The sequence below is a fragment of the Cadophora gregata genome, assembly GCF_030347475.1.
Source record: "Cadophora gregata isolate MNR1 chromosome Unknown scaffold_15, whole genome shotgun sequence".
Classification (NCBI taxonomy): domain Eukaryota; kingdom Fungi; phylum Ascomycota; class Leotiomycetes; order Helotiales; family Ploettnerulaceae; genus Cadophora; species Cadophora gregata.
Window position 1 is genome coordinate 673,947 of NW_026695938.1, and position 12,316 is coordinate 686,262.

The 12,316-nt window shown below is 49.3% G+C and overlaps 4 protein-coding genes across 5 annotated transcripts; 1 reads left to right on the forward strand and 3 right to left on the reverse strand.

Moving 5' to 3' along the window:
* Positions 1-62: 62 nt before the first annotated feature.
* Positions 63-6,455, forward strand: ONS95_004846 (uncharacterized protein). 2 transcript variants are annotated; one of them, XM_058498223.1, is made up of 6 exons: positions 63-1,008; positions 1,058-1,792; positions 1,884-2,029; positions 2,083-2,629; positions 2,678-3,111; positions 3,174-6,455. In XM_058498223.1, the coding sequence occupies exons 1-6, from the start codon at positions 744-746 to the stop codon at positions 4,362-4,364; spliced, it is 3,318 nt and encodes a 1,105-aa protein (XP_058351734.1). In that variant the 5' UTR covers positions 63-743; the 3' UTR covers positions 4,365-6,455. The 2 variants fall into 2 exon arrangements, with proteins under 2 accessions (XP_058351734.1, XP_058351735.1); XM_058498224.1 differs by having other exon boundaries at positions 289-1,008; positions 1,058-2,029; positions 3,174-5,639.
* Positions 5,711-7,285, reverse strand: GCV1 (Aminomethyltransferase, mitochondrial; the record flags this gene model as incomplete). The annotated part of the gene is made up of 1 exon (XM_058498225.1): positions 5,711-7,285. Exon 1 carries the CDS (start codon positions 7,124-7,126, stop codon positions 5,711-5,713), a length of 1,416 nt encoding a protein of 471 aa, XP_058351736.1. The 5' UTR covers positions 7,127-7,285.
* VMA13 (H(+)-transporting V1 sector ATPase subunit H) lies at positions 7,286-9,070 on the reverse strand. The gene is made up of 2 exons (XM_058498226.1): positions 8,114-9,070; positions 7,286-8,065 (listed from the first exon to the last, which is right to left on the reverse strand). The coding sequence occupies exons 1-2, from the start codon at positions 8,506-8,508 to the stop codon at positions 7,450-7,452; spliced, it is 1,011 nt and encodes a 336-aa protein (XP_058351737.1). The 5' UTR covers positions 8,509-9,070; the 3' UTR covers positions 7,286-7,449.
* A 954-nt stretch (positions 9,071-10,024) lies between these two features.
* Positions 10,025-11,643, reverse strand: CLB2 (G2/mitotic-specific cyclin; the record flags this gene model as incomplete). Its single annotated transcript, XM_058498227.1, has 4 exons — positions 10,025-10,113; positions 10,162-10,300; positions 10,349-11,563; positions 11,635-11,643. The coding sequence occupies 4 exons, from the start codon at positions 11,641-11,643 to the stop codon at positions 10,025-10,027; spliced, it is 1,452 nt and encodes a 483-aa protein (XP_058351738.1).
* Between the last annotated feature and the right edge of the window lie 673 nt (positions 11,644-12,316).

Below are 12,316 nucleotides of genomic sequence, written 5' to 3' on the forward strand. Positions count from 1 at the left end.
TAATAATGCAAGCGGGGAATATTTGTATTCCCTGAAGAAAAACTTCCCTGCAGTAAGTTTACAGTACCTACCCTACCCTACCCTGCCAGCTTCAACGTCCTTTCCATGTTCCATGATCCATCTGCCTCGCCTGCGGCCTGGCCTGCTTGCCCATGCCCATGCCCATGCCCATGCCCATGCCCATGTCATGGATGTGAGGCAGGGCATCGCCCAGCCAGAATGACGAGACCCTCAATCTTCCAATCTTCGAACCCAACTTCCTTGCCATACCTGACTTTTGCACGCACTTTGCTACTGTAATTTACTGTACCGATTCCATGACCCGATCGATAAGCTAAATTATATTATATTACTTTAACTCCATAACTTATTCTGTTCTACTTATAATGCTATCCACATTTTCTGTTATCAGTCGCGCTTGTCCTTCCTAGCCTGGCTCCCTTCCATCTTTCCCGCACCCGCACTTAGTCCCTCCAACACAAATTGGATACTACTGGCCTGGACTGGACTGGACTGCTGGACTTTTAACTTTCTAGTCCACCACGGGAGCCAGCCAAATTCTCTAACTACCTCCATACCTAGTCCTTCATCTCGCCATAGAGTGAGTACCTTACAGTCCTTACAGCTGTCTCCTCATTTCCTTCCCGCTCCCCTCTCCTCCACTCGCAGCGGAGTACCTGGTTGAGATACATCCCCCGTCGTCATCGCCATTGGGGTACTCTGGGGACAACACCACCTACAATATGTCGTTACCAACATCGCAATCCGGGTTTGGTTCTGCTCGGAGGATGCGAGCTTCCTCTACAGGCTCGCATTCCAGCCCAAGACTGATTCCTGGCTCGTCTGAGCCCTCGCCAGATGGAGCTTCAGACGTGAACTATGGTTCTTTCCGGGGACGGCCAGACACACAGACTTCGCAGTTCTCTACGCTCAATGCTGCCACAGCTTCTGGACATCGAGAACCAACAAGGTCGTCTGTACATCTCTCCTACCGAGGCGGCCCTCCAGGTATGTTGTCACACTCTCAGGACTTCCATAGGAACTGACACCGTGCTAGTACACATCGACAATACATTCACTGCTCGAAGTGTTCGCGAAGATACTGCAGAATTGGCGTCATATGCCCTTTCTGATAGAGCGTCGGCAAGGAGCGTGTCCCCTCCCCGCCAGCGGCCGGCGCAGACGTCCCTCGAATCATACTTCAACCTAGGCACAGAGGACGAACGCTCTCCAGTGAGAAATGCTGAAGGATTGCACAACCATATCATCGAAGAAGTATCCGAGCCAGTGTCGCCGGAGAGCAGCCCGTCTTCGGTCAAAGCTCCTGGCACTTCTGCCCTTACAGACATGCTGAAGCGATCTCCTCCAAACACACCACCCAAAAGCAGCGAAGAAGGTGGGGAGGATGCGGAGGGCCTGAATGGAAACTGGGATGAGGGAAGTCCGCGGCAACGCCAACCAGTTCTAACATCAAAGGGTGTGGATGCCGAACCGACGGAACGAACATCACTGTTGGGAAAAGATACGAGATTCGAGGCTCATCATCCCGACTGGATCCGCGGAGAGCAAGACGTTGAGAGACAGAGTGTTAAGCGGGCACCAGCATGGCCAAAGCTACGGAACGTTGTAATGTGGCCACGGGAGAAAGGAATCGACGTTGCCCGTACGGTTCTCGATCCGAGAGCGTGGGATAGAAAAGCAATTTGGCAGCACGCGGTAAAAGAACCCGTCGTGGCACTTCCGGCAGTCATCCTTGGCATTTTGCTCAATATTTTGGATGCTCTATCATATGGTATGTTTGAATGGCGTCGGGGGTTCTTTCCGCCGTGGGAGGAAAAGGCTTGAATTCTCGCATTTAAACGCAGGACTAATTGATCATGTAGGAATGATTCTGTTTCCTCTTGGGCAAGCCGTCTTCGCAAAGCTTGGCGCTGCTGGTATAGCCATGTTCTACGTAAGCTGTATAGTATCCCAAATGGTATACTCATGCGGTGGCAGTAAGTTTAAAGGTGGAGTCGGGTCTGAGATGGTACGTCAAAGAACCGTCCACATAATTTATGTCTATTAATGTCCATCATGCAGATCGAAGTCGTACCATTCTTCCACAAGATGGCTTTCCTGATTCTGAATCGTGTTGGAGAAGAAAATCCGACAGCTGTCATTGCTACGACAATAATATCTTACGCACTGAGCAGTGTTCTCACTGGATTGATCTTCTTCCTGATGGGGTCGTTCGGATTCGGATATATCGTTGGCTTCATCCCGAGACATATCCTCATCGGATGCATCGGTGGTGTGGGTCTTTTCTTACTCATGACAGGTTTGGAGGTTTGTGCTGGGCTAAATGGGAACCTCAATCTCGACCTCATTACATTAAAGAAGCTGTTTGAGCCTGAAACGTTTCTTCTGTGGATAATTCCGCTTGCTTTGGCCATCATACTCTTTGCCGCGCAGCACAGATATGACTCGAAGTATCTGCTTCCCATATACATTCTTTGCATACCAGCGGTCTTCTACTTTTTCGTTTTCTCTACAGATCAGCTAAACGTGGAGGATCTAACAAAAAGTGGATGGATTTTCGAGGGACCAGAAGCTGGAGAGCCCTGGTGGTACTTTTACACGCTATACGGTAGGTTACTCTTAACCCTTTGATTGGTTGTTTGACTGACTTTAGTAGACTTCAAACTCGTTCACTGGGGTGCTGTTGCAGAGACTATTCCATCCATGTTAGCCCTGACCTTTTTCGGTGTCCTCCATGTACCGATCAACGTACCATCTCTCGGGTTTAAGCTCGGTATAGATGATGTTGACCTTGATCGAGAATTGATGGCTCACGGCGTGTCAAACGCCTTGTCGGGATTCGCAGGCAGCATTCAGAATTATCTTGTCTATACCAACAGTGTTCTCTTCATCAACTCTGGTGGAGATAATCGGATGGCAGGTGTCATGCTTGCCCTCGGTACTGCTGGAGTGATGGCAATTGGCCCTGGAATCATTGGATATATCCCAGTCATGATGGTCGGTACACTCATCTTCGTACTTGGCCTTGAACTTGTAAAAGAGGCTCTATGGGTTCCGTTTAAGAAGCTTAAGTCTCTCGAGTATTTTACAGTAAGAATCATATTGCCACCTTTCCGCTGATATCAGTATATGTATTTACTAACATCTTCCAGGTTGTTGTGATTGTTTTTGCAATGGGTCTTTATGACTTTGTTGCTGGCATCGCTATCGGAATTGGGCTTGCTTTCTGCTCTTTGATCTTCCAGACATCTACCGTCCCGGCTGTCAGGGCCTCCTATTCAGGCGAAGTCGCAGGATCTACAGTTCGCAGAAATCCAACACAGTACCGCTATCTACGAGACGTAGGACAACAGATTCATGTTACTAAATTGGCGGGATACCTATTCTTTGGCACCATTGTCAGCGTAGAAGACAGAATCAAGGCCTTGATTGAAGAGGAGGCATTCCACCGACGCCCTATTCGATTCCTCATATTCGACCTCGCCCACGTTACCGGGGTTGACTACTCTGCTGCTGAGGCCTTCAATAGGCTCAGTCGGATCTTGGGCCTGAAGGGAGTTACATTACTCATGAGCGGCGTGCGGGATGAGAGTGCAATCGGTAAAGGTCTCAGAGCTACTGGGGTCGGAGACGGTGCGAATGAAGTCAAGATGTTTGAGGACCTTAACTCTGCGCTCGAGAGCTGCGAGAACGAACTTCTCAAAACTTTTTACGCTAGCAGAGATGCGCGCGCCATTCGCAATGCCCCAACACCACATATTGACGCTCCTACCAGGCCACGAAGTACTTCACATACTTTCGACACCCAGTTCAGCTCACCACGTCGAAACCAGCTCCACCGTGCCGCCACTACGACACTGGACGATACTCCGGGTGAATCGCGATATTTGAACTTCAAAGAGCCACTACGTCTGATTTTGCAGACATTTCAAGGATTGACCGACAAGAACGAAGACTTTTGGTTCCAGAGTCTACCCTTCTTCGTCAAGAAACAGTATGCCGCCGGCACGATCCTTTATGAACGTGGCGAGCAAGCGAAGGGCTTCTACCTCCTCGAAGACGGTATCTTGAGGGCAGATTACGAGCTGCCCCAGGGCCGCTACTTCGAAAGCATCGTCGCAGGCACTACCTGCGGCGAGCTCCCATTCTTCTCAGAAACCGACAGAACAGCAACTGTCCAAGCCGAACGCGACTGTGTCACCTGGCTCATGGACAGAGACAACTGGGAAAAGCTGCAAAAGACTGAGCCTGCAGTCGCGCAAGAGCTGCTGCGAATTTCGCTCAAGCTTACGAGCGAGAGAATGAGCGCCATCACGTCGTATGTATTAACAACTGCTGGCTGATTGCGAGAATGTATATAATGTGTCTATAATATAAGTGGTTGCGCGGGGAAAATGCATGAGGGCAGACATGGGTTGCTGTCCTCCGTTGGAGGTCAATCTGATATTGTATAGCATTGCGAGGAGTCTCGGATATGGTATGAAAAAAGTGTCTGTCCTTGTATAATCATTAGCTGTGTGCATGGCATGGCGAACATGGAAATTGAATAGTCAGCAATGGAATCATTTCCAAGCTTACACTCAGCGGGTCCCAGAATACCAAGTTAAACAATTGAAGTTCCGTTTCGTTTTACAAGTCCACTTCTCGGAGAATTCACCCGGTGAGCCCGCCGACTTGCCATCCAAGGCTCTCTGCTCGCTTCGAGCCTGGGTTCATTCACAAGTATGCGGCTCAGGATCATATGGAGAAGGGATAGAAGCCATGAGCGTGTAGCTGCTTTGAGATATATTTTGTTGGACTGTCTCAAGCATAAGTGTATGCTGCAACAGGTTGTGAGTGAGAAGTTGTCATGCAGTGACGAGAACGGAGAGCTGGAGTTAGTGGAGCCAATAGAAGTAGGCATTTGGCTCTGCACGAATCAATCTCCGAGGGAATATAAATCTGGGTACATAAGCACGGCAGTAAAGCCCATTCGTCTTTTTGAGAAGCAAAGTACTCCTGTATCGCTTTGGGATTGAGCAGCGCTTCTGCTCTCATCATCTCCACCACATTCCACCAACTGCATCAGCCCTCTACAAAAGAGTTGACCTTTTTATAACTAAATTCATAGTAGAGCCAAAGCGAATCAACCAAAACTTCGAGACTATTGCAGATAGCTCTCCCAACTTATGGTCTGCGAACCCCGAGGCTCAATTCTTGAAAGATGTGCTGATTTAGGTGGGATCTGGGATGGTGGGTATTTGAAGGCGAAGAAGGACATTTTCTGCAAAGACAGATAAGTAGTCTAGGGTCGATTTGATGCGACACTTTTTTCTTTTTCAAATGGTGATCATCTGGGGTTCTCAGATTCTGTGTCTGATATTCGACGAGATGTATTTGATATGGACGAGCGAAGACTTCGTGGGGACTTCATTTCGAATTGGGTCGAGTTGAGAAAGGAGCAGAACATATGTAGTGTAAATTATTGACTCAAATCCACACAAGTATGACAAAAATGGCGTCCTGGTGCCGTAGACTATATCCCAAGAAGTATTTGGGGATAGACCTATTGCTATCTCAAGAATAGGACGATGGGAACGGAGAGACATCATTCCTCCAAAGTAACAACCAAAAGAACTATTTCATGAATTGTCATTAAGCATGCACAAACTTTTGTGTACAATAAAGCATCCGCATTACCTTTTTATATCTATGACGGCGCAGCTCCCTTCCAGTACCTGCTCGGCACGAACGGCATTTTCGTAACCTTCGCCTTTCGCTTCTTGCCTCGAACAACAACCTCCACATCTGTACCAGACTTGTGGAGACCATCCTTGATATACCCCATGGCGACATTCTTTCCCAAGGTCGGACTTGGACATCCACTCGTGATGTTGCCGATCTTCTCTCCTTTCTCATTGACAATCTCAGCTCCCTCTCTGGCCGGGGCACCCTCGACAATCAAGCCGATTCTCCTCCTCTCGACACCAGCGCCACCTTTGCTCTTGGGTTTCAGTTGACCGAGGATGATATCCGAGCCGTGGAATCCTCCAGACTCTCTCCTGTCCTTCCCAATAATCCAGCTAAGTGCCGCCTCGACAGGCGTAGTGGAGTCGTCCAGATCATGGCCGTAAAGGCACATGCCAGCCTCCAATCTCAAACTATCTCTAGCTCCCAACCCAGCGAGTTGAAGTTGTTCCGGGCCAGCACTCTGCAGTAGAGTCTCTGTAACAATAACAGCCTCTGATTCCGGAATAGAGATCTCAAAACCATCCTCGCCAGTATAGCCACCTCTACTCACCAACAACGGACTCGAGATCTCCCCGTTCAACAGCTTGATCTTGATGAACTTGCTTGAACCAAAATACATCTCCTTCAACTCATTCTCTGTAGGCTCAACCATCAATCTCCCCAGGATACTTGCACTTAGCGGTCCCTGTAGAGCAACCAACCCCCACCCCTCCAGAACCTCCCACTCGACCTTCGCCCCCCCCTCACTCTGGAAAGCCTCCAATTGCTCCTTGAAATACGGCAGGTCCTTCTCTCTACACCCAGCATTCGTGACCACGTAGAACAATTCCGGACCCAATCTAGTCAAGATCGTATCGTCGACAATGCCACCAGTAACAGGCCACAGCAGCGTGCTCAAGGTACTCTTATGTGTTTCCAACCCCGCAATCCCAGCAGGTGTGATGCGCTCGAGGAAGGCATTGACGCCCGGACCAGAGAACCGATGCTGTACCATGTGGCTTACGTCGAAGAGAGAGGCGTGCGAGCGCGTGAAGTGGTGCGAGGCGCTGACGCTGAGAGATGTATATTGGACGGGCATGTGGAAGCCGCCGAACGGCACCATCTTTCCGCCGTGCGCGAGATGCAGGTCGTAGAGGGGTGTCTTGCGTAGAGAATCATTGCTAGGACTGGAGGATGAGTGGCGTGTACTTTGTGTGAGGGAGGGCGGTGCGAATATTCGTAGGTTATGGTGGAGAGAGTGAGGTTTGGCCGACAAGGCTGTTGGAGGGGTTCTGTGGTGGTGTAGAGCTGTTGAGAGGGTGCGCGAGCTTCGTGAGGCTGCTCGCGGTAGTAGGATCGCGTCAGTGACGCTCGATACAGCTCTGAGACGCTTCATTTTGTGTCAATTAAGTGTTGAATTTTGATGGTTGTTGGCTGTCTTTTTAAACATGTTCGTGAGGCCGTCTGTTGACATGCGCCCTCTCGGCTACGACCGGAAGTGGGGTTTCTTATCTCTCTTTCTTTGGTGGTAGGAATGAATTGACGAGAACAAAGATGGGACAGCAACTGGTTTGTTTCAAGGATTCCGGTCTTCTCTACTCTAACATTAAGACACCGAATAGAGATGCTAATGAAAAGCTACATAGCGAGAAAAGTCTTAGACCAGCCCATACCTTTTGGCTCGTGAATGATAATACAGCAAACCCATCAGCGATACATTCACTTGGTCTCGAAGCTGTACCTCAGCCACCCAGATAACGCATTCAAGCTCTCCCACCTGACAGCCTCATCCTTTTCCTGCATCAGCTCCATAACTCTAGTCTTCAGACCCAGCTTCTCTAATTGGGATCTCTTCTCAGGTACCTCCTTTACCAAACATCCCACATCATTGCATGCGATTGCAAGAACTTGCTTGTCATGCTCCCATCCCTTACCCATAATCTCGGCAAGCTTCTTGGGCAGTGCTCCCTTGTCGTGCTCCAGAATTCGGCGAGCATTCTCGGCCCAGAATGTTGGGCTTCTGTGAGGTGGTGACCAGCGAAGGTGTCCCGAGTTGACTTCTGCAGCATACTCGTCGAATGTGGTCTGAGTCTTTGTGTACTCATCAAGCATCTCGCTGAGATTCTCCAAGTCCTCTAGGAGGTCGGGATCCGAAAGATGGCGTCCGTTGATATTTTGCAACAGGGCAGGAAGTCTAGCAAGAACAGCTGCAGGAAGTAATGTAGATCGGTTCGTCGAGAGAAGGTTATAGAGGGATGATATCAGGAGTCGGGTAGTTTTCTCCTTTGGAGAGAGTCTGAGGAGCTGGGTATAAAGCGGAATAATATCGAACTCCCTGCTTAGAATTAGCTTTGTTCTATGGCAATTGGATCACCGAACTTACTCATCAAGACCTTCTCCTACATCAGCACCCTCAAAGCTCAGCTGCCAATGTACTAGGAGGACATGATATAGCAGTTGTAGGCCGACTCCACCTCCAATGTTTCCCTCGATCCCACTGCGGACGCTGGCAGCGCCGCTCCACAGAGTCGAGGCAGAGTCACCATTCGAGACTCCAGCCGCAGCTTTCAGAATGCTGACCAAGGGACCAACTGTCTCCCGTCTCTGCTCCCAGAACAGGTGTCTCGATTTCTTGCTTCGTAGTAATGCAGAATATTCTAACACTGCGATATCTTGCAAGCCTCCATCAGTCACCGATGTCAACGTCGATAGATACGTGAATAGTCGGGGAATTGCAGCTGCTTCCTTTTTTGAAAATGACGGAGCACTAGCGATCATGCTTGTGAGAACGGTCGATGTGAGCAATGGAATTGGGCTCTCGAGGTCGTTCGACTGGGACAGGAGGGGTACCAAGGAGCCGTAAGGGTCTGGATGCTCAGAAAACGCCTTCGCAAGTGCTGGTATCCCTATAGCTCTAGGGTTAGCTCATTATCTTGAGCTGGAAGGATGCAATGTTTACCATCGAGCAGGTCGCCCAATAGGACCAAGATGTACTGTACAACATCTCCACGCTTCGCAGCTGACTCCAGGACGCTGGGCTTGCCATTACCGCCCAAAAATAACGTCCGGTAACCATCAAGATCGCGTTCGACTACATCCTTTCGCTGTTCTTTCCTGACCTTATCCACAGCTCTGATCTTACTCAATTGGTCGTCACTAATGGTGCCAGCTCTCACTGTTCCCTCCCACGGGATAGGTCGACTGCGAATGTTGTTCTGGAGTGAGGCGAGGTATGGAGGAGGGTCCAAAGACATGTTTGCTGCTTTCCTCAGCTCCTTGTATGTTAATGGGCGGGGAGAGCTTGGAAGGATTTCAGGGTGATTCGTGGGAAGCAGTGACAGGCGGGAGCTTGTTGATGGATGCAGCTCTTATCGAGAAGGCGCTAGTGAGGCGGCCCATGGCTTTGTTACCTTGCCTTGCCTTCGGCAAAGTCCCAAGATCTTCAAACAGAGCGTACCTTTGAGATGCTACTTTCTCACAGTTTGCGACTGGTTTGAGAATGCTAAGCTTGCCGTCAAATCTCTTTGGGCATGACCAAACGAGAAGAGGGGCTTACACTGTTCATATGCTGGATGGAAAACACACACTTCAAATCTGTGGCGGTTCTTGGTTGGGTTCGCTCCAGCTCTAACACAACCAAACATTTCTCCACAGCAGTTAACAGGGTCCAGAATATCGTGCATGGTTAACCTTCCACCTTCTCGTTACCTAGGCAACCTTCAGCCAGTCTAAATTACCCTTGAGTTGAATTGCAAGTTGAGGAAGTATCCCAGGTTAGAGGTTCGCTTCACAATGAAGGTCGCAGTCAGATTAACGAAGGTTAGAGGACCATTTTATTGTTGGTGAATATCTACAAGGGGCCCCAATACTCCGGAGACCCTCAGCCTGTTTAGCTCTCCCAGCAAAGGCAAAGTGTGTTATGTGGCAGGGACTTTTCTGCAACTGATCAATACTCAGACAAGAAGTCCTGCACAGAAATAACAAGAGAAGAAGCCAAACTCCAGACTTCCAAGATACGCATAACGCCAAACCGATGGAAAAATCAAGATAGAAATGCAGTAAGCACCAGTAAGCTAACTCTGTAAAAAAAAAAAGGCTAGCATCCATCCATGGACATCATCCAGCGCGAGATCGACGATCCGCCAAGATGTTTAGGGATAGAGATCAGAGTCCATAAGAAAGTCATCTGTCTATCATAAGCTCCATTCGTGTCCCATCCAAGTAATGCATTGTTTCGGAGTATCCAGAGAGCAAATAGAGCCAGTCATGTACGAATGTCGTCACGTCGTCATTTTTATCGAGCGGCCATGTCAAGAGGGAGAGAAACATCGACACCAAGGCTGAAAGCATGCTTCTTCGCCCATGATCTTGTGAGGATGGAGGCTGGAATGTGTCAGTTTACACCAAACCAGGCGGAGCTTGATAACTTACCCTTCAGAAATTTCTTGCTGGCATACTTCTTGAAGAAGGCCTCATGAGTGACAGGACGGGCAAGGTAGTCAACCATGAGCTTGAATACAGGTTCGATTTGGTCCTCGCTGTACCCAGCATAGTGAGCCAGAGTAGGATCCTACATACAGTTAGTAAGGTCAAGAGAAAAAGGCGCAGTAACACATACCCATTCGCCCCGATCGAGGATCTTGCGGGCCAAGTACATAGCAGCAGCAGCGATATGGCTTGGTAAATACTCCATAAAGCGGTGGTCCAGAAGACTGATTTCCATGAGGTATTTTCCGAGGGTTCGGGTTTGAATATCATAGTTATCGGCCTTGGAGATACGTCGAAGGAAGTTCATTGGGTTTGGGTAGCTCAAGTCGTAGTTGAGGGCAGTCAAGACATATCGCTCAGCACTGAGAATCTCAGCTTCCGAGAAACCATCATCGGCGACGTGACGGAAGTTGGCAACATGGGGAGAAAGGACCTCTTCGTACTTGGACGCGATGAACATCGCAGTAACACCAACAAGTTGAAGACGGTCAAGTTGTACGACCTTTGTGGAGAGGAAGCGGTCGATGATGTTCACGGCCAAGAACAGAGTTTCGGGGAGGAGGTGGAAACGCGTGTGAACCTCGATTAACCAGTCGACCAGAATGCCTCGCATCTTCCACTCAAGGTCCTCCTGGTGCTCCATATACTCAGCGTTGGGCTTCGTGTCGACCTCTAGCTTCTTCAGATACTCGAATATTTCAACAACATATTCAGCCACCATCAATGGATCATCCAAATCTTCTCTGTCCAGATCCTCAACGCCCTGAGCGAACTGTTGTGGGATCGATTCCTCTACAGCTTCAGATTCATGAAGGTTTTCCTTATACGACTCTTCAATGGTTACCTTCTCCTCAACCTCGATGTGGATCTTCTTTCTTGACGGCTGCTCATCCTCTGCTGGGGTCTCTTCTTTGATTGACGCGGTGTTTGAAGATATCGAACTGGTCTTCCGCTTACCAGCAAGTACTCCGGATCCGGTACGCTTTGGCTCTGGCTTCTTGTTTGTGTCCTTCGTGCTTAATGCTGATCTCGAAGAATTGGTACGAGATAAGTTCTTCTGCACACCTGTTGGTTGAGAAGCTTTCGATACCAGCCCTCCCTTTCCTACATTCTTCTTGCCCTCTACGATCTCTCCCTTGGTGACATTGCTGAGATCATTCAACGCCGCACGCTTTCGAAGGGGTTGGTTGGCCGTGGCCTTCTTAGATTGTAGGGGCTTCTTTGCACCACTCGTAGACTCCTCACTGAATGCAGCGGATTTGGATCGTGTCAACCGTGTTGTTCCCACTGCACTGTTCTCGTCATTCTCGTTGGTGATGGCTCTACGGCCAAGGGCGGCTCTGCTCTATTTGAAGAGTCAGTATGTTGTAAATAGTTCTTGGAAGAAGAATTATTATTTCGTACAAGTCCACTTACGGGAGGCATGGTTGTGTTGTGTTGTGTTGTATTAATGATTAGGGATCCTTAGGGTGTGGAGGTTCGTGGGTGGGTATCTGTTCCAAGGTCAGTACGACGCGATATAAAAAGGTGGATAATCGCGTCTCAAAGGCGAGATCATGGGCGTTGCGACGCGATGATGGATGTTCGAAGGGTCATATGGCGGTGGGATACGTACATGAGACGAGGTATGACACTGAAAGAAATCCAGCGGGTGGAACTGTCGAAGTAGGAATTGGTGGTGGAGGATATCAACAATGTTGATGGGCAAATTGACTTTGATGGAGGGGCGCCCGCAGGTGCTCAACTGTGTCGTGAAACACTTGAGAAGACTGGGACTGGCGAGGTAAAGACGTGTTGGCGGATGGGAGGCGGATGGGCGGGTAGGAGAGTTGTTGTTGTCTGTTGAAGGAAGAGGTATGAAGTCGAGAGGAAGACGAGGACCTGGGCAGAGGAGCTTGGAGGTGTCTCTGAAAGGCTCGGTTGTTTACTGGGACGGGTATTCCTTGGCGCGACAGTGGGCCCTACCAGAAAACTCTCACGAGGAAAGCGTGATTGATGTAAGGGCGATAAAGAAGGGCCAGGTTGTGTGGTTGGAAGCGTGTCAAGCAAGAAGATCCGCACTGCACTTCTTTTTCCAAGTCTTCGAATTGCTTCAAGG